The sequence below is a fragment of the Crocodylus porosus genome, unplaced genomic scaffold, assembly GCF_001723895.1.
Source record: "Crocodylus porosus isolate Cpor-Errol unplaced genomic scaffold, CroPor_comp1, whole genome shotgun sequence".
NCBI lineage: Eukaryota > Metazoa > Chordata > Crocodylia > Crocodylidae > Crocodylus > Crocodylus porosus.
In genome coordinates this window covers 9,917,708-9,938,620 of record NW_017728918.1, presented here as the reverse complement: position 1 = coordinate 9,938,620, position 20,913 = coordinate 9,917,708, and the positions used below count along the sequence as shown (strand labels likewise).

At 58.0% G+C, this 20,913-nt stretch overlaps 1 protein-coding gene and 1 long non-coding RNA gene across 5 annotated transcripts in view; both read left to right on the top strand.

Moving 5' to 3' along the window:
- Positions 1-260: 260 nt before the first annotated feature.
- The window catches only part of LOC109311549, a 25,001-nt gene continuing 4,348 nt past the window's right edge, over positions 261-20,913 (top strand). Inside the window, exons 1-2 of the long non-coding RNA XR_002101534.1 lie at positions 261-272; positions 1,279-1,281. This is a non-coding gene — a long non-coding RNA (uncharacterized LOC109311549). The remainder of the gene's footprint in view (positions 273-1,278; positions 1,282-20,913) is intronic.
- STMN4 (stathmin 4) overlaps positions 11,899-20,913 on the top strand; it is a 12,585-nt gene continuing 3,570 nt past the window's right edge. For 2 of the 4 annotated variants that reach the window (XM_019537247.1, XM_019537248.1), the window contains exons 1-3: positions 11,899-12,007; positions 17,255-17,327; positions 18,216-18,311. In XM_019537247.1, coding sequence (XP_019392792.1) covers positions 17,315-17,327; positions 18,216-18,311 — 109 coding nt within the window. In that variant the 5' untranslated portion in view covers positions 11,899-12,007; positions 17,255-17,314. The remainder of the gene's footprint in view (positions 12,008-17,254; positions 17,328-18,215; positions 18,312-20,913) is intronic. The other 2 variants (XM_019537250.1, XM_019537249.1) reach the window with 1 other exon arrangement.

Genomic DNA, 20,913 nt, shown 5'->3' with positions numbered 1-20,913 from the left:
AGCACTTGATGTTGTTGCTAACAGGAGCTGCAGTGAACAAACTACCCGTGTTACACTTTGGTCTAGGACAGAAGTTCAATAAACCAGTTGAATCTAAATGGGTTAAATCTGGTACCATATCCATCCAGGTTTATCTTAAACTGGTTTGGGCCATTTTGAAAGTGGTTTACGTGCACTGAACTTCTGTTGGGTTACAGATTTGAACCGGTTTCCAATCACTTACACCAACTTCTGTGTCATTTCTGTCCCTAGCCCTGAAGTGCAGACAGCTGGTTTCCCTGCAAGAGGCAGGGCAGGAGTTGGAGTAGAGGTGACTGAAGGTCACATCCAGCCTAACCCCTACCTGAGGCAGGATCAGCCCTGTCCAAACCATCCCAGATGCATCCATGATGTAACCTCAAGGGAGCTCGGCACGGTGGGAGACGGCCAGCTCGTCCTAACAGTGCGACCACGTGAAGGGCATTGGGGTGGTGGGGACGGTCTCTGGTTATGACGGCAACTTGATTGACAAGGGGAATAGTCTGCATAGTCTTACCCTGTGGTTTTATAATGAAAGTTAAACAGTCTTCCCTTCTTTTTTTGGTATTTCCCCTAAGGAAGCAAGAACTTGCTGTAATTAGGACAGTGGTGACCAGCTCTGGAAATTTCCTTTCCAAGCTCCCAGTGCAGGAGAGGAGGTTCGTCTACTAAGCAGGACCTGGCAAATCACAGATCCACTTTTCCAAGCCCGTCTGGAAGGGTGCTGGGGGTGGCCCGTGTGGCCCGAGACATCTGCAGGTGGACATGTCCCCCCACTGGTAACAGAGCTCCATTGGAAAGTTTCTGTGGCTTCCCCTGCAAACAGGTTTCCTTCTTGGGATGTGTTTTTGGAGTAGGAGTCCCTGGATATGAGCCTTGTGATGCCCCAAGCAGGCCAGGCAGCCGGTTGACCAGGTGGAGAGCTGGACTGCAGCTGGACCCCCCTGGTGCCGAGGTTAACAGCGCAGCAAGAGTCATCACAAGGCAGCTCCGTTCTGCATAGTCCCTCCAATGCACGGGGTCCATCCTTGTAGCCATTCAGGTCCGTAGCTTTCCTGATACAGGGTCTTTGGGGGAAGCTCTGGCCTGTAGCTCAGTAGTGACTGATGCCCCTTTCCTCCAAGCACGTCTCCACTCCCTTGGTGGATCTGGCTGAACTCACAGCTTCCACCGCATCTGGTGGCCACAAGCCCCAGATGTTTTATTGCCATTTGATCCTCTCCTTTCCAGGCCTGGTGTTAGACTAAAGTTAGTCGCAAGTCAGTCCGCACACACAGTGTGACTGTGCACTAACTAATTGGGTGTAAATTTGATACCTGCATCATGCAAGTTGGCATAAATCACCATAGTTACTGCGCAGTATGGGCGTGCACATGTAGTTTTAGGTTACTGTGCAGTAACTTACATTACTGTGCATGTGTAGATGCACCCAGTGGCCCCCTAAGCCCCTGCTGCCTTTTATTGGAAGAGGGTGATTTTGGTAGCAGGACCTCAGGGGGTTGGCAGAGCCGGGCGGAGAAATGAGTGCTCCTTGTCCTCTTTCCTCCTCTCCCTGTGAACTCGCTGAGTTTCCACAGCCCCGGCCCAGCTCGGAGGGCACCCCGCAGTGCCCTACTAGGGAGCTCCCTCCACGCAGGCCACGGTGGGCATCCAGCCTAGGCCTGGCAGCAGAAAGGAGATGAAGCTAAAGGAGCATTTCCAGTAACAGGGCCCCAGTAGTAGGCTCTTACCATCACTGAGATTAACCTTGAGGCGGCACCAAGATGACGCTCTCCTGGCCAATGTACACCGGGAGGTCGACAAGGACCGGGAGCTCTTTCCTGCCTGCTGCTCTTGGCTGTTGCCTTTTCACTGGGCCTGGGTGTCAGAATCAGGCTCTGAATTTGGTCAAGACCAAGGCCAAGGCCAACTGGCAGCCTCTTAGCAACCTCTACGCTTCCTGCAAAGGCCAATAGCAGCATCCTTTGCCTCTCGCCAGGCAGTCGCGGGATGCTGGGGGTGCGGGGGGTCTCGTCTGGAGCCCTCTCGAGGGAGGCCAGACACAGGAGTGGGTTGGGTTGATGGGAGCACCCCCAAGCCACTGCCCACACTGGTCCCGTGGACCCAGGGATGGTGCTGTGCCTTGATGCCCCACTGCAGTGCTCCAGCCCAGCGAAGGCTTCAGGGCTTCTCTGCCACAGTTCAGCATCCTTTACAGCGTGCGTACGTGTGCATGCACGTGTGTGTGCGCGCGCGCGCGTGCGTGTGTGTGAGTGTGCTGCTTTCCTCTGAAGCCGCGTGCATCCACACTCAGCCCCAGATCAAAGAGGAGAGGGGAAGTAGCAATCCCATCGGGGCCAGGAGATAAAAAGCATCCCAGGGGCAAACCCTGCTCTGATGCCCCTTGCAGCTGCCGGAGACAGAGGATGCTCTGAGACCACGGGCAAGCCTCTCCCCTCTCTTCCTTCTGAGCAGAGGCCTGCAGACCGCTCTGGGCTTGCTCTCCTTGCAGCCGCCGGCCCCTCCAGCCAGGCCGGGCTCCTGCCCTCCCCGCACCGCCGGCTCCCGTGGTGCCCGGGGCCTCGGCGCAGCTCAGCCCAGGCTCGGTTCTTTCTCATTCGCATCACACGCTGCTTGCCATGATGTCATCCCCGCTGGCCCACAGGCGCGGCCAGGTTGTGAGCAGAATAGGAGATTTCCCAGCACGCCGGGAACAAAGACATCGCTGGCCTGCCATTGCCCAGGCCTGGGGCTGAGCCACGCATGAGGCTGTAATTAAAATGCTGTCACCCTCCTCCCCCCTGCAAATTTAGATTTATAGGGACCGGAGAAGCTTTAAACAGGCAAAGTGGCTTCCCACTGGCTCCCCTTGGTAGCATGATGTCATCAGGGCCCAATCAGGAGACGGGCAGCTCCCTTTTCCAGCTCTCTCCTCCATCCAGGAGCCTGTTAAAAAGTCTAACAGGGATGAACTGCTGCCTGGGGGGAGGCTGGAAGGTGGAGGAGCCTTCTCAATACACACACAGACACATGCATGCATGCACACATACATGCACACACAAATGTGTGCACACACGTGCACGCACACACCTGCACACACACCCCTGCCCCATACACCTGTACCCTAAAAGCTGTGACACTTAGGAAGGGAAAGAAGGGATGGATGGCACTGGCGGGGCATGCATTGTGTGTGTGCGTGTGTGTGTGTGTGTGTGTGTGGGTGTGCATGCATGCACTGTGTGTGCATGTGAGTGTGTGCACATGTACACAAGTTTGTGTGCATGTGCGTGTATGTGCATGCACTGTATGGTATGTGTGCATATATGTGCATGTGCATGCATGCATTGTGTGCGTGCGTGCATATCTGCATGCCTGTGTGATTGCATGTATGCATGCATACAGTGTGTGTACGTGTGTACATGCCTGTTTGTTTTTGTGCATACTTTGTGTGTGCATGCATGTGCACATGCCTGTGTGCACGCACACATTGTGTGTGAACGTGCACACGTGCACATGCCTCTGTGTGTTTGTGTGTGTGCGCATGCATTGTGTGTGTGCTCATGTGCGCATGACTGTGTGTTTGTGTGCACACATGCAGTGTGTGTGTGCACACGTGCATGCAGTGTGTGGTGCATGTCCATGTGTGTGTACCCATGTATGCATGCATGCATTGTGTGTCTGCATGCCTGTACGTGTGTGTGGGTGTATGGGTGTGTGCGCGTGCATGTATGCATGTGTATGTGCTGAGGCCTTTCCAGCTGGGACAGAGTCACCTGACAAAGCTCCGTGTTGGTGACAGACCCCCATCACCACCCTCGTGTCCCTGGGCCCAGGGGCAGGCGTCGCGTGTGCTAGGCAGTAACTCCCTGCCAGCCACACGGGCAAAGTGAGGCTGGAAACCCCCTGCTTGTGCAAAGCCCAGTGGTATCCAAGAGCGCCTCCCCCCTCCTGCAATAACAGCAGCACTGGGGCTGGGAGGCTATCACCACGCTAGTGCATTGCACGGGCATGCACAGCCCAGGGCGGCGATGCTGCATCCGCCACTGACTCCCTTCAGGACCCTGGTCTGCTCCCACCCCTTTGCCACCCCAAATACTGCTCAATCCTGGAAAATCAGCAAATTCAAATGGTGCCATCCTCCTCCTCCTCGCTGCTGCTGGCGCCTGTGACTTCATCTGAGGGCTGCGGTGACGGCGTGTGCCCAGAGCGGAAGCACAGATGGCTGTTCAGGGTGGAATAGCAGTGCCCGTAGGCTCTTGATAAGGGGCTGGACTCTGATCTGTAATCCCCCAGCTGTAAAGCAGGGATGGGAAGCCTTCCTTTTTCCCACCTGGCGCGTGGGTTAATTGCCAGCCTGTCCCGCAGAGGCTGTCTTTTGCCATCTGGATGCACCGAGATTAGCAACACGCAGGGCCTGGTCTCTGCTCCGAAAAAGATTTCTTCTCCCTTTCTCCCCACCCCCCCATGGAGCTTCCTGCAGGGCCGTGAACCCCTTCCTCAGGGATGGGAGGGTGGGAATGACCCTTTTCCCCAGAAACAGACCCATGGACCTGGCTGCTGCAAGAGACCGGGATGGAGCCGGCCAAAACACTGGATTTCTGGTTCCGGTTTGCACAGATTTCCCCAGCCATGGACGTACCTTCAGGGTCTGACGAAGGTGCGGTGAAACCGATGCACCTGGCTGCCCTGGTCACGTCACCTCTGCTCAGCAGCTGCCTGGGCTCTGCGACTCTCGGGTGGTCTTTGCCCTGAGGACTGTCCCCAGGTCTGAGCTCCAGAGCGCCCAGCACCACCAGGATACAGGCTGCTGGCATATCCCAAAGCCCAGCTCTCAACAGCGAGAGGGCCTGTGGCTCTCATCATATTCGGGACCAACGTTCAGCCCATCTCTATGACTGTGCTTCCCCCGGATCGGTTCTTCCCGGCCCCATGTGCACACCCAGTCCAGAGCATTTTAACCCCAGTTTACTTTAAGTGTCTGGCTGGTCAAAGCCGGTGGGACAACACATGTGCTTTGCATGATGCATGTGAGCGTGGACACGGGCCCTGCTGGTGCAGGGTTCGAGGCCACGTGGGCTGGGGCCGGCTTCTGGCTCACCAGACATCTTGGGTTCCCTCCTATGGGCCTGGATGTGTCATGAGACGTCCCAGGATCCGCGGTGTTTGCAAGCAGGTGGGGAAATCCCTGGGAATAGGGGACTTGCTTGCAGGGGACCCAGTGAGAAATCCCCTGGCAGCATGCCTCGAAGGCTGGGGTAGAAGCTGGCAGCCGCGAGGCAGCAGACGTTACTCGTTCCCCTCGAGGATGAGGGTGCTTTGCCTCTCGTGGCTCCAGATTGCTTCTCATCTGATTAGTCTGGACAGGGCTAATCCTGCTTCTGGCAGGGGTTGGCAGGTCCCTTCCAGCCCCACTGCTTTAGGACTGGGGCTCCTTTCGGCTGCTGACTTACTCCCAGCCACTCCAGGACTGGACGTACGTCCCATTGACTCTGGTGCAATTTATGCCGGTTTCCTGCAGAGCTGCGTATTGCCCCCAGATCCAATGTGGACAGAAGAGCAGCTTACTCCAGGTCAGGAAACCACTGGCTGCTATTACTAAGTGGTAAGCAGGGTGGGGGATTGTAGTAGCCCGTTTGCATTGAGCCAGCGGCTACCCCGGGTGAAGCTGGGGACAACACAGCACTTAAACTGGTGTAACTGATAGTGGGGTGATTCTGGCCCTCTGCAGGGACTTGGCCTGGCCTTGGAGTGGACCCTTTCAAAGTGAAGGGCTAAGAGACTGCAGCCCGAACCAAAGTAGGTCTCAGTAACAGTGACCTAGACCTTGGTGACTGACAAGCACACCATGTATGGCCTAGGGCGGAAACGCTGGGAAACTGAGGAGCATTAGTAAATATTAAGGATTTGTATTATTCTAGGCACCTCAGAAGGCCGATGGACGGAAACCAGGGAATAAGGTGGGTACAAGACACAAAAACAGAGTTCATGGTGTCCTGGTAAACAGGCCCCTTCTATCTGGTGGGAAGGTCACGATGTCTGGTGAGAACTGGGTATGAATGACGTCCCCTAAACATGTTGTGTGATTGGTGAGAACGAGGGGGTGCAAACGTGATGTTGCTTTGATCACTGTCTAAAAGGGAGCCCGGGAACCTCAGAGACTAGGGGCCCTCCTGCATGACAGAGCCGTGTTCAACAGACAAACCTGGCTAGTGCCGAGCCAAAATGGGGGCATGATGTTAGTGTCTAGGGTTGCTTGCAAACAAGAAACCTCAAGGAGTCGATGGGCCCTTGTACACATGACGAATATCACTGCAATGTGTTACATAGCAGACTAAAATCATAGGATGTGTTTTACTTTGCTACATAAAAAGTCAGTTAAATCGAAATCTGCTGCCAAAGGTGTACGCTGTTACAAAACTTAATCATAATATGCCACTGAATGTGTACACTGTTATGCAATTAAATTGCTAAAAAGGGCAACTAATCTGCTAAAAGGGGCAATTACATCACGTGTACAAGGGCCCTTTGTCACATGTCCAAGGGCCCCGTGTGACTGAGAACCAGAGCCTGTGGTCTCTTTATTACAACTAATGAGGTCGTTAGGAGGAGTCATTGTACAGTCTCACCAGTGGTATCCTGGCAGCACCTAGACCACCCAAACTGAGGGAGTCTGATGTGACTGGCACTACTCCACCTCTGACCACCCCGATAGAGTCCAACAGGGGACACCTTACAGACTAACTGGTTCATAGGCATCTGATGAAGCAGGTTGGTGCTTACGAAAGCTTCTGCCTGTCTGAACAAGTTAGTCTCCAAGGGGCCACTCTGCCTTAGTGAATGCTGGGTCTGTAGTTTCCAACAAAATCTTCATATCATGAAAAGCTCACAGAAGTCCCCCAACCCAAACCTGCCGCATGACCTGAATTTTCCATGATGGATGGGCAGCAAATGACCAGCCAGGGAAGGTGACTTCAAATATTAATGAGCTGAATTATTCTTTTGGCCTTGAGGCACGAGAACGGTGTGCCCCACAGCTCATGCATCCCAGTAGAGCGAAGGCAACTAGGACCAAGAAGACTCCTGGATGCGTTGCTGAAAACCTCTCCCCACGGGCTACGCGGGTCATGAGGAGCATCAAGAGACAGCAACGATGACGGGCCCCTCTCAAGTACTGAGGGAAGTGATACTGCATATTCCCTGAGCCATCGCGGCTACAACAATAATATCCAACACTCACCGAGGCCTGCATTAGCCATTACCTTCCTCCTCTGGGATCTCCGAGCATGGAGAGAAAACAACATCACCAGGCATGGGTGCACTGGAGGGTTGACAAGGAGGTTGCAGCGGGGAGCAATATAGATCCAAGGGTGGGTGCAGAGCAGAACTGCCGTTGGGGAAATGGAGGCAGCGATACATGGGGCTTGCCACATCCTCACGCAGCTTGGGTGTCTTTGAAGAGAGGTTTCCACGGGTTGCACAGAAGCTTTTGGAGGGCCTCCCAGGTGGGAAATGGAGAAGGGGTCAAGCAAAGAAGGACTCTCCCACATGCACATCGAGAGCTGGAGCAGTCAGTGATGGAGTCTGGACCAGCAAGGAGGCAAAATAAGTGAGGAGCAGGGGCCATGTGGGATACTGAGGCCGAGGGGCCACGGGGCAGACGGGATGTGAAAGGACACCCCTGGAAGAGCTGGTTCCCGGGAGAGAACATAGCTCTGAATCTCCAGCCAAGCCCTGCTGAGATGGCCACTACGTCTAGCCCAGAACAAGCAGCAATAAGGCTCGGTCTGTCCCTAAATGGAAGGGACAGCCCCATATGCCATGACTGGAAGCTCTTTGGGGCAGAGAGCCGTCTTCTTCCCTGCTCCGAGTGCAGGGGAGGTCTTGTATTTGTCCTCTGGGCTTCAGGCTTGCTGGTAAGGGTCAGTGGTAGGGGGCTGGTTTCAGGAGAAGGAAGCTTGTGCTGGTTGTTGAAAGGGGTTATGGGCACTCAGAGGCTACAGAGAGGAGGCAGGGAAAGCAGGGCTTGGTTCCCATGCTCATGCCCGGCTGGGCAGCTATTAGGTATATTGCTGTAGAGGCTCCCAGCTGCTGCCTCTGCCCCAGCCCATCCTGGTTAACCCAACAGCCCCTTGGCCCTGCCAAACGCTGACTCCAGAGCAGAGAATGTGAGCTCATCCGTGGGCACGGATCAAGGTTCAATTGTCGCGGGGTGAGTGCCACACAGTACAAGCTGCCGTATGCAGGAATGGTTGGGGGGCATGTGTATATATGCGTGCACATGCTGGGTGTGCATAAAGTGTGTCTATGCATGCATGCAAGTGTATCAGGCATGTGCACGGGTATGTGTGTGCGTGCACATGCGAACACATATTGAGGAGGTATTTTGTGTAAGGGCAAGTGTGTGCACATACTTATAGGTAAGCACTTGCTGGATGTATGTTGTGTGTGTGTGTATTCAGTGTGCATATTCTACAAGTGTGCGTACATATACGGGGGGTGCATATGTGCCCATATTTGGTATGTGTATGTGTATGGACATGTGCATGTGAGCACATATTGGGTAGGTATATTGCATGGGGGGGTGCATGTGTATGCAAATAGGTGAACCGATGTTGGGTGTGCGTGTTGGATGTGCGCATGCATGCGTGAGCATATATTCAGTATGTATATCGTGTGTGCATGCACATTATGTCTATAAGCTTGTGTGTGGATAAGCATGTGTGTAGATCCATGAGCACGTGTGTGTATACATGTGTATCTATAAGCATGTATGTGTATCCATGAGACTGTGGGTTAACAAGTATGTATACATAGCCATGAGCATGTGTGTGTACACACATGTGCCTATAAGAATATGTGTATATACACGTGTGTCTGTAAGCATGTGTGTGTATCCATGAACACAGAGGATAATAAGCTGGTGTGTATATCCATGAGCATGCATGTACACCTGTGTGCCTATAAGCACATGTGTATATCCATGAGCAGGTGTGTGTATCTATGGGCATATGTGCACATGTGCGTGCCTATAAGCATCCATGAGCACATGCCTACACATATGTGTCTAAAGCCTACCTGTGTGTACCTGTGAGCATGCATGTGTAGACAAGCATACAGGCGTGTATCCATGAGGATGCACGTGTGTGGGTGTGTGCAAGCAAAGAATTTAATTTGCACTAGTGCTGCCGTGCTTCTCAATCAGGGCCCTGTGAGGGCTTCCCCAGGCGGCCCCGGCATGCCACGGAAGATCAGCAAGCCCCTGCGCAGGGCCCACAAGCTAAACCCAGAGATTTCCCACAGGAGTGCAGCATGTCCAGCCCCCCTGCCCTGCTGGGGGCCGGCTGAGCGCTTTGCGGCAGAAGAATAGCTCTAGCACGGTTCCGGAGTCAAAAACCACGTGAAAGCTCAGAGCTGGCATTTTCCAAGGGGGTCCCAGACCTGAACGGAGGCATGCACCTTTGCATGCCCCATATCTCATGCAACAGGCATGCCCGGGCTCTCCGCTGAATGCAGCAGGCCTGTGCCGAACGCTCATCCGTGGGCACCCCAGGCCTGGGTGCCAAAGCAAGGCCGGCGCCCCCACGCCCACCCCTGCTCTCCAATTCCTTTGTTCTCCCCGGGCCTGGCCCTGCCTGCTGCTCATTTGTCTCCCGCTGAGCACATTGTCTCCAGCACAAAGCCCCATGGACCGGCGCTGACGGAAAGGAGTGATGGATGAGGCTGAGCGAAGCACCGCAGAGCGCAGGCTGGATCTCCCTGCTTGCATCTCTCCCCGCCGGTGCCCCCTGGGCCCTGCCCTGCGGCTCTAGTGCATGCCCACTGGACCCAGTGCCCCCATCCCACCAGTGCCCCGTGGTCCTGGGTTGAGCACAGCTCTGCCCTCCTGCTCTGGAGCAGTCCCCAGACATGTGCAGCACCTGAGCATCACACACAGTATTTCTGGCTGGGGGTGAACACCTCTGCTTTGCCCTGCATCTCCCAGGCAGCTGGCAGGGCTCAGATGGACCCAATCTGGGCTCCACGTGGATGAATCCACCCCCCCGGCCCCCCTTCCCATCTCCCTGCCCCCCGTGATTGCAGACCAGTGGTTTAACGATGGAGTCCAGCACGTGCCAGTCATTAAACCCCACTTTCCTGCCAGGTCCCCCGCCTGTCCAAACAGCGACATCGGCTGCCCCCTTCATGCCCTGCTTGGCGAGTCCCTGCCCCGCAACCCCTCCCCCCAATAACTGGAGCAATCACCAGGGTCAATAAACACAGGCATATGCAAATGAGACGAATTAACCAGACGCTTTATTTGTGGAGCGGTGGGCAAGCCATCAGCAGATCCTTTGTCTGCCTGCAGCACAGAGACCATCATCCAAGGCCCAGCCCCTGTAGCCTGCCAAGTAAGGGAGTGTCTTTAAAGTATAGCTACTCTCACAACAGGAAGGGCCTGGGTGTGCAAAGATGGGCCTGGGTGTGCAGGGATGGGCCTGGGTGTGCAGAGATGCACCTGCATGTGCAGGGCGGCTCCTTCACCTACATGGGGCCGATCTGACCCATGGCGGTGCAAGCACTTGCCCAGGAAGGGGGAGACTGGGGCAAGGTGTGCGGGGATTCAGACCCACCTCTGCCCGAGGGTTATCCGAGCCTGGACCCCAGGCCCCGAAGGGCGGACGGGTCCTTGAGCATTGTCTCACCCAGCCCCTGCCCAGATGTCCTGCCTCAGCCCGGGTGCCCGCCTGCCCAGCTTCTATTGAAACAGCCGTCTGGGGTGCCCTCCCGCCCTGGGTTTGTGCAGCGCCTAGCACGGTAGGGCCCGTGTGAGATTTTAGGGCCTGGGGTAAGAAGATGCCCCTCCTGCTACCAACTTTGCCCAGAATTAAACCCCTCTCTTGCCTTTGCTGTGCCGCGCTGGAGCTCCCCACATCAGCTAAGCCGAAATCCCAGGACCTCAGCGGGACCAGCGGTGACAGGTGAGCCAGGCAAGGACAGCCGGCCGCATCGGCCCAGGCTGTTAAACCCTGCGGGCGCTTCCACCCACCGCGCGGGGGCTGGTTTGAAAGGGGAGCAGGGAGGTCTCACAGGGGAGACGCGGGGGACTGTCTACATTAGGGCAGCGGAGGCGGTAAGCCCCACCCACCCACAGGAGGGCGGGGCTTGTTTCTTCAGGGGTAGCACTGGAGACTGGCATCAGCGCCCTGGAGAATCCAGTTGCCATGTAGGTGCCCACGTGGGAGATGGCATGGGCCAGGGTCTCCCAGTAGCCCCCCTCTCCCAGTTGTGCCAGCAGAGAATTTGGCCCATGCTGCTGCCGCAGATTCGGCACCACGGGGCTGCATCCCAGCCCCCGAGCAGGCATGGTGCCCGGGGTGGGGTCTTCCCCCGCCCCTACTCCAGCCCTGGAAATCCACCCCTGCCTCTGTGTCCCCCACCCGGGGCAGCAGCCAGGGACCTGCCCGCCCCGATGCCCCCGAGTCCAGTGACACGGACGGGTCAGCCCCTGGAGCCTTTCCCCGCTCTGGTTTTGGAGCAGATCTCCCCATCTCTTGCGCCAGGGAGAGCAGGAGAGGGCACCGGTGCACCCGGGCGGGCGGGCGCTGACCCCAGCACAGCGAGGCCCCGATCCTGGCTCCGTCGCCACTGCAACATCGGTACCAGCCGTAGCCAGGGCACGGGCTGCCTTCTCCAGGCCCGGACCCCCGCTTTTCCTCCCTCCGGCCCTCGCTGTCTCCATCCACCTCTGCTTTCCCCTGCTCTTTCTCCCTCCAGACCCCGGCCTGAAAATAGCTCCTTTGTGTGACATCATCCCTCCCGTTACCTGGCTTTACAAGGAGCTACTCCGGCAATCCCTGCTCCCCGAAAAGATGCTGGCCAATCGGCTGGCGGCCTCGGCTCGGCCAATCAGCCGCCTCAGAGGTGATGTCATGGTGAGAGCCTGGCAGTGGGCTTGATGCTGGGGCCAGTCCTTAGCAGCATTAAATGAGCAGGTAGGGCTGGGAGCGGCAGCCGGGCGCTGGATTTGAGGGTAAGTCCCCGGGGAGCTGCAGGGCAAAGGGCTGGCGGGGGAGGGAGATGGCTGCAGAGGCCCGGCGCTGGGCAGCTCAGGAGGGCAGGCGCCTGGGTACCGAGGCAGCAGGAGGACCTGCACCCTTTGGTGCCGCGGGTTTGGGGAGAGGATGGTCGGTGCCCCTCTGGCACCGGGCACCCCGTGCAGCTGGCTCCGTCGGGACGCCTGCGCTCCCCCAGGGCTCGGCCCAGTGCGGCCCCGGGCCCAGGGACCTGTGGCAGTCGGGGGGCCAGAGCCGAGGCCCTCCGGGGCTCCGCACCCGGGCCGGGCTGCTCGGGGGCCCGGGACCCACGGCCGGCAGGAGCGGTGTCGCCACGGCGGGCTGTCCAGCCGCAGCCGGCCGGGCTGTCCCCGGGGGTATCTGCCCCCCCGTCTCCCGCTGCCCCGCGAGCCACGCGTCTGCTCCTGCCGCCTTCGGGGCTCTGCCTCTCTGCCCCTCAGCTCAGACTGGGCTGGGGCTTTCCTCTCTCTTCTTCTTCTTCCTTCGGTGGAGAAATAATATTGATCTCCTGTGTTCATGCAGGGGGTGGACCAGAGGACGCCAAGGTCCCTTCTCTGTGTCTGTCTGTCCCCATGCAGCACCTCTAATTCTCTCTTTATCCTCCCTACTACAGCCCTTTCTTTCTTTCTTTTTTGCTTGCTTGTCTTCTCTTCCCTCATATCCACTTTTCCTAATGCTCTCTTTATCTGTCCTAATACACACCTTATGTCTTTCTGTCTGTCTGTCTACTCTTAAATGTCCCAGCGGTCTATCCCTGTCCTATTTGTCTCCCTCTCTTTCTCATTTGCTTTCTCTCCACCCGAGTTGCGCGGCGAGACTCTTTCTCGCCCCATCCAGTCCTTCTTTTCTCCAAACTTTCCTCTCTCTGCCTCCACCCTCCTTCCCTCCCCTGCCCCACAAGAGATGCCCCGGGCCCGATCCTGCTGCCTTGCACCCTGGTGTCAAGACAGAGTACGCGCCTAGCCCAGCCCCTGCCGGAGGGTCGGACTGCAGCTGGGCTGTAGGGGAATACACCCAGGGGCAGGAGCAAGCCAACGGAAGGAGGATCGGGATGGGCAGGGATCGCTGCCTGCCTGCCACACCTCAGCTGGTGTGCCTGGGGTCTTGCCCACCCCAGTGGGGTCAGGCAGGGTCCCCCCCAGCCCTGCATCCTCAGCAGGCTGCCATGCGGGGCTTAAGGGGGTGCAACAGGGAGATCTTCTGGATCAGAGCCGGAGGCTGCAAGGCTCCTTGGAGAGGGGCACCGGCCTGCACCCCGCCAGGGGCTGCCAGTGCGGGACGGAGGCAGGACGGCCAGAGAAGCCTTCGCCGGGTCCCGAGTGCGCGCGGCAGAGGCGTGCACCGATCCGGGCAGGGCGGAGGCCCCCAGCCGGAGACAGGCGCGGCGTGAGATCACTGCCAGGCGCGCGCAGCTCCTCATTGTTCAAGCCCGATGAGCTCATGCAGCATTATGCAAGGCCGCCGTCTGCGGAGCCGCGCTCCGGGCAGGCCCCGGCAGCTTGGCTTGGCCTGCCAGGCCCGGGGCTTCCAGCGGGGGTCCCTGCCTTGCACCCTGCGCCCTGCCCAGCGTGGGCTGGGGGGCAGCCCCTCCCCGGGCGTCGCCGGCTCTGTCCCAAGCGGTGAATGTGTGCATGCGCATGTGCATGCGTGTGTGTGCATGTGTGTACGTGTGTCTGCATGTGTGTGTGCGTGCACATGTGCATGCGTGTGTATGCATGTGTGTGCATGTGTCTGCATATGTGTTTGCGTGCACATTTGCATGTGTAGAAGTGTGTGCACATGTGTTTGTGTGTACAGGTGTGTGTAAGTGTGCATGAGTGTGTGTATGCAGATGTGCATGTGTATACATGTGTTCACATACGTTTGACTGTATGCGAGTGTGTGCATGTGTGTATGTGTTAGAGTGTGTGCATGTGTGGGTGTGTATGCATATGGGCATGTGTGTGCAGAAAGGTGGTTGAGTGTGCATGTGTGTACATGCATGCACATGTGTGTTTGAGTGTGCACGTAGGCATATATATGTGTGCATGTGTACCTGTTTGTGTGCACGCGTGTGTTTGTGTGTGTGTGTTTGTGCATGTGTGTGCATGTGCATATGTGGTCATGTGTGTCCATGTGTGCACATGTATCTGTGCATGTGTGCATGAGCACACTTGTGCATGTGTATATGTGTTTCTGGATGTACATGCGTGTGCATGTGTTTATGTGTGCGTATATGCACATGTGGGTGCATATGTCTTTATGTGTACATATGTGTGTGCACAGGTGTGCATGTGCATGTGTGTGCATATGTTTGTGTGCACATATGTATTCACATGGGAATGTGCATACACGTGTGTGCCTATGTGTTCATGTGTGCAAGTGTACATGTGTGCATGTCCATGCATGTGTGTTTGTGTCCACATGTGCGTGTGTGCTCGCACACCTGGAGAGACTGCCCCCCTGGAAGGACCCCCCGAGCTGCCACGGGGTCTGCTCAGGCTGCCGCACCCGGGGCCTCGAGGCCCGTGGGTCTCTCCCGCTCTGCCAGAGGAGCCGCGTGCCGCGGCGCGGCACTGGGTCCCCCCGAGGGAGCCCGCGGCCACCGCAGCCGGAGTTCACACAAGGCTTCAGCCCGGCAGGGACATGCACTTAACGCTCAGGTCCAAACCGCTCGCAGGGCTCATGGGACAGCCTGGTTCCCCTGCCTTGCTGCTCTGCACACCCAGACAGTCCCTCCGAAAGCCCCCTGGTTATGGGCTCAGCCAGCCTAGCCAGCCTGGACTTCCCCTGCCCTGGCAAGGGGAGTGGGGTGGTGGCGCGTGGCCTCCCCGTGCTGCTTATTGACACCAGCCCCAGCCCCTCTCCCAGCTGGAGGAGACAATGGGCCCATTGTCCCCGCGCACAACCAGGTGGCTGTGCCAGGCTGTGCCTGCTGCAGCCTGGTGCCCTCCGCTGTCACAGCTAGCGCTGGCGTCGGATGCTGCTGCCGTCCCGAGGACGCGGCCTCATCTCTGCTGCCACCCCCGCCCCCAGACCCAGGGCTGCGTCTCACCCCTCTGCCCCTGCTCCAGCTAGCCTCAGGGGTCCCAGTAAAAAACACCCCTGTGGGATATGGGGCAGGTTGATGGATGTGGGTGAATCCCAGTTAGGCAAGTCCAGCTCAGCCCTAGCCCCAGCCAGGCAGAGTGGTCTCTGGGACCCCCAGGGTTCAAAGCACTGGCCCTGCCTCTGCCACTGACTTCCAGTGGGGCCTTCCCCCTGTTTCTTAATCTCTCCATGCACTTGGAGCCAGCAATTTACCCTGTTTTGTAAGCATCACCCAGTGGTGCTGCCTGTCTGCGGTGCCCCCTTAGCCTTGAAACGGTGGCAGTCTCTAGGGCTCCCAATCAACCGGAGGTCCCCGGTGCGCCCTGCACAACATATGATAACCTCGTGCCCCAAACAGCCAGCCATGGAAAACAGCCAGTCAGCTGTTGTAGTCCCAGCATCCCCTCTGGATGCCATTGCATCCATTTCATGGAGCGGGTAGACTGAGGCAAAGTGAGGTGCCCAGTGCCAGAGAGAAAAGTCAGTGGCAGAGGTGATCCTAGAAGCCTGTAGCATGAGCGTTTGTGCGTCATGAGGCAGAATGACCCACCTGGCGATTCGTGCTCTGAACCCACCCTGGAAGAGCTGAGTTCGAGGGTCACAACAGAGCCTCGCCATGGATTATCGTTGCTGGGAGCAATCAGCCTCCCCCATTCCCAGGGAACAGCCCCCGCGGCGGGGGTTGATTAGCAAGCTCAGGTATCACCCTCGCCCACCCAGGGAGCACCTTGCAGCAGGGCGTGACAGGGCACGAAGCCCCGAGGACCTGGCTAGCTAAGCCCCCCCAGTAGCTCCCAGCCCCGCTGCCCAAAGGGCAAGCCATGTCAGGGCTGGGCTGGAAGAGAGCGGGGCAGGGCAGGGCTGGCAGAAGACACTGAATGACGCCAGCTGGGGTGTGCGGGCCTGGCCTCTGCTTCCCCTCTGACCCCAGGCCAATTGCTTAGGGGGGCATTTTGCAGCTCCGCAGACTCGGTTTTGGAAGCCGACAGGGTTTTCACCCCGAGGAGGCTGGGTGAGGGGGTGGGCTGAGGGGCACAGTGGGCTCTGAAGCCCCTGCCCTTCTCTAACCTGGTTTTCCCATGGATGGCGGAGGGGCTGGGGCCGCGAGTCACAAGGCAGCGATTCCCCCGGGGAAGGGCTCTGCAGCTAGGCAGAGCATCGCTATTCTTAAGCCCTCTTTTCGGGGCCATCTCCTAGGAGCAGGCCGGGGATCAATGCCAGTCAAGCGCAATGGGCTGCGAAGGCAGCCGCAGGCTCCAGGGCAGGCGGATGTGATTAGCCATCTGGAACGGGGGACACCGGGAAAGCACTGAAGTGCCGTGCTTCCCCGGCTCGGCTCCGGGTGACCCACTTAGCGTGGCTGGATGTAGTTGCAGCCCAGGGCTCGCGCCAGCGGAGAGCCCCGGGCAGCTGGTAGGGAGGCAGAGGGGTGCAGGGGCTTTCCCGGAGACGGTCAGTAAGGGGGTGAGAAGAGCTGCCCGGGCACCGGCCAGGTTGCAGCATCGGATCTTGGCGGTTGAAGCAGCCCCCTTCCAGCTGCAGGAGGGGGTCAGGGAGCATGTCGTTATGCAGGGCGGGGTGTTGGCCAGCTGCAGCGTGCACGGTGGGTCAGTGAACGTATCACAGTATCCCCGGGGCTGCGTGGGTGCATGCGCACGCGCACACGTTTGTGGGTGTGGGTGTGTGCATGCGCGTGCATACACGAAGGGCCTTGCTTCCAGGCCCTGGCTTCTAAGTGAGCCTGCCCGCACGTGTGCACGCATGTCTGAATTAGCGTGTTTTGTACACGCGTTGGCATGCTTCATCCCCCCCCATGTATCCGGTGTGGCAGGGTCTGGGTGCATCGTGTCCGTGGTTGGTGCAACGGGGTGCACGTAACCCTGTGTGCCCATGGCTGTCCTGTGCCCCCGGGTGCCAGCGTGCTTTGCATTCCTGGGGGCGAGCGGGCCAAGCCGAAGTGAAAGGTGCCGGGCTGCGGGGGCCCTGTGAGAGCTGCAATCCTTACACAGGATCTGCTGGAAGCCCTCCAGCCTGGCTGGGACGCTCCTGCCCTGGGTTGGCCCCCTCTGTGCCCTGCGGCATCCCCCGAGAAGGCTGGACCCCGTGCTAACCACCTCGCCTGCTTGTTTCTCCAGACCCCAAGGATCCTTCTTGCCGCGCTTGATTCCTGGACCGTAAGACACCCCTCCAGCACCATGACTCTGGCTGGTACGACTGCCCCATCACCCCTTCCCACAGACACGCCAAGCCCCCTGCCCACCTGGTCCATCTCCCCCCCAGCACCTCCCACCCGTTGCCCCCGTATCACAGCAAATGCCACCCTCTGGAAGAGATGGGGAAGGGGAAAGAGTGGCTCTCACCGGCAGCCGACTCTCGCACTTCCGCTGGGGGGAAACTGAGGCACAGAGTGGAAAAGAGTGGGCCGTCCACTGGCCGGTACCCTGGGAAGAACCAGGTCTCCCATGATCCTTTGCATTCAGGGCAGTGGCATGAGAGGTCTTGGGCACTGTGATGAGGTCACAGCCCTGCCCCGAGCTCTGCGGGCAGCCCTGGGGATGGGCATCACCCTGCAGAGCATGCAGTGGCCCCAGCAGGAGACAGCGCGGAGGCACCGCTGTCCCCAGGTTTGAGTCTTCCTTCTGCCGCTGCATCGCGGCGTGGTCTGCAGCAAGGCACCTCATCTTTCTATGCCTCGGTTTCCCTCCAGCAGCAGTGTGAGAGCTGGCTGCCTGTGAGATCCCGGGGCTGGAAGGGAATAGCGGGGAACAGTGGGTGCAAAATGGGTGTTACAGGCAATCACTGGTCTAGGAAAGCCCCTGGATCGCCTCTCCAGCCCCATGGCACTGGACCCACCGGCACCCACGTGCATAGGTGAAAGCAGTGGGGAGCAAGCCCTGCTACTGTTTCATCCCCTGAGGACAGGACAGGAGGTCGCACCAGGGTCCCACGCCAAGCCCCCCACCCCAGAGACAGCTGCATTCTGCATGGCCCCTGAAGCCAGGTCCCCCCGCCTGCACCCCAGCCCCTTTGCTCTCCCAGCCGTGGTGCTTCCCCTGCCCTAACGCCGACTTGCATCTCCTCTTGGCCTCTCCACAGCTTACAAGGAGAAGATGAAGGAGCTGCCCCTCGTCTCGCTGTTCTGCTCCTGCTTCCTGTCAGACCCCTTGAACAAGCCAGCGTATAAATACGAAGGTGAGCTCCCGGCCCGCAGCCCCTGCACCACCCAGCACTGCGGGCACATGGGGGAGCCCAGTCCAGCTGGCCTGGCCAAGGGCCTGCCCAGGGCTCTGCTGTCCTGAGCTCTCCCCTGTCCCAGGTCATGGAGGTGGGGATTAGAAGAGGCTCCAGGGATCACTGTCAGGACCCAGTGCTGGCATCAGTGACAGTCGGGATCGCGGCACGAGAAGGGTTAAATTCCCCAGGCTCAGAGCAGGGGTGGCTGGGAGCTCCCACGGGACTAATAAGGACGCAGGCTGGACATCAGCTAGAGCAGGCGCACGTGGAAAGCAGCCTTTGCTCCCGAGTTCATGCACACGTCCGGTCCAACGCCTCCGGTACCGCAAGCCCCGACCCCTTCCCCTCAAGCAGAGTCTCCACTGCCAGACAGCAATAGTAGGCTATTGCCCTTTCTGCACACCAGCTCCATCAGCGAGCAATCACGCCCTTTGCCAGGGGCATATCCATGTGTTTGGTCCTATCTGCCATCATTTCCTGAGCAGTTGCTTCAAGCCCTTTCCTTTCCTGGCCGTTAATTAAACCGCATCACCATGGAGACGAGTAGCTTAGCACAGGTTTGAGGAAAAAAACCACCCCCTGGTCATTTCCCAGGACTAGGAAGAGCCCCTGGCAGAGACGAGGATGATTCAGGTCGTCCATCCTCCTGCTTCAGGTTGCAGATGACACCAGGAGGGGCCAGGAAGGAATTGCCCTTCCCTTCACCCCTGGACTATCAGACGGGGCCAGTCCATGATGCTCCCAGGATGGGATTTGGATAATAAAACGGGGCAGGAACCTGTTCTTGCCCAGCTCTGGGCACTGTGCTGGCATCCGACTCCAGCCAGTGATAAATACCATATATTCTCACATACCACACCCCCCAAATAAGGCCCACGTCTTGATTTTGGGAAAGGAGAACGAAGGAAAAAAAGAGTCATGGCCACACGCAGAAAAGAGCAGCAGGACTGTGCAAGTGGGAGAAGAGAGGACAGGACTAGCTAAATTGCAAAGTCTTCAGCAAAACTGTGGAAAGCCTGACTGGATTGGTGGAGCATCAAGGCCATTAAAAGAGAGAGTGGGTCATTAACACCTACAGAGTAAAGAGCAATTAGCAGGAACCAGGTAGATTCTCCTGAGCTACCACGTCAACTGACTCCCCAAATTGAAATGCGGCTGTTGCTCTTCTGAGCAGAAAGAAAATCTGCCTCCCTGCTTAAGGCATGCACCCCAATTTTGGAAGGCTAATGTTTTGGGGGGAGGATGTGTGTGTGGTATGCAGGCAAATACGGTAAGAGCCTGGGTGCTGCCTCCCTGCTGGCAGGGGAGGAAGTGATGCAGAGCACAGACCGTGGGAGTTTCCAGGCCACTGGTGGAGCTGTATTTTTAGGAAGACACAATTAGCTGAATGATACAGGGTGACTCACGGTGGCTGAGCCAGCCGAGCCGCGCAGCCCCCGGGGGCGCCCGGCCCCCTGCCGCCAGCTGCGGTGGCGCTGCACGCTGCCATTCATTCACTGGCATTCAGCCTTAGGTTGATTTGAGGGTACCCTGAGCCTAAAGGGAGGTTTTGGGGGGCCATGAATATATCAGAGCGTGTAAGAAACGGCAAGAGGGACCTGGGGGCATGAGTATGGAGGTGTGCGAGAAGGAGAGGGGTGAGGGCATGGAGACGCCTTGGGAAACAGCATGAGCGTGAGTGCACCCCAGCTCAGCGTGAGCATAAGTGCACCTCAGTGGGCAAACTGAGTGTGTAAGTAGGTGTGAACGCATGTCATGGGCTGAAGATATGTGAGTGTGCACAGGGCTGGCCTTAGAGAAAATGGTGACCCGGGTGAGCTTGTATTTTAGTGCCCCCCTCCACAAGGCAGAGGCATTGCTGCAGGCCGAGGCAGGAGGGGCGCAGAGCTGCATGGTGCACCAGGTGGGCACACTGGATCAGGTGCCACCCTGCCCACACGTGCCCGCCCCGGCTCCTGGGCACAGCTAGAGGCCAAGGGTGGGCTGGGCATCGCTCCTTCTGCCTGGGGCAGGGATCAACCAGCCTGGGGTGGGAGGACAGCACTGCTGTGAGTGTGGGCTGCTTACACGTGAGTGTGCATGTGTGTGTGCATATGGGTATAAGTGGATGCTGTGTGGGGCTGAGAGTGCCTCAGCAGGTAGATGAGAATTGAAGCAGGGCCAACCATGCCAGTAGCATGTATGTGTGTGCATACATATCCCTGAGCGTGCAAGCATGTATGAATGCATGTTGGGGGCTGAGAGCATGGATGCACATGTGAATCAATGCTAGGAATGACTGGGCAAAGCAATGTGGAGATACCATGTAGAGGACGGCGGCAAGTGTGTGTGTGCGTGTGTGCATGCACGCGCATAGGAGTATGAGGGTGAGGGGATGCTAAGGTGGGAGGCCAAATGAATGTGTGTAACTGGACTTCAGTGTGAGCAGAAGCAGGGTTGTGGTTGTGAGTGGGTGTGAGTACAACCACCAGGCTGTGGGTGGGTGTGCAGGAGCTGGAGGCTATGGTGGTGAGTGGGTGTGAGTACAATCACCAGGCTGTGGGTGGGTGTGCAGGAGCTG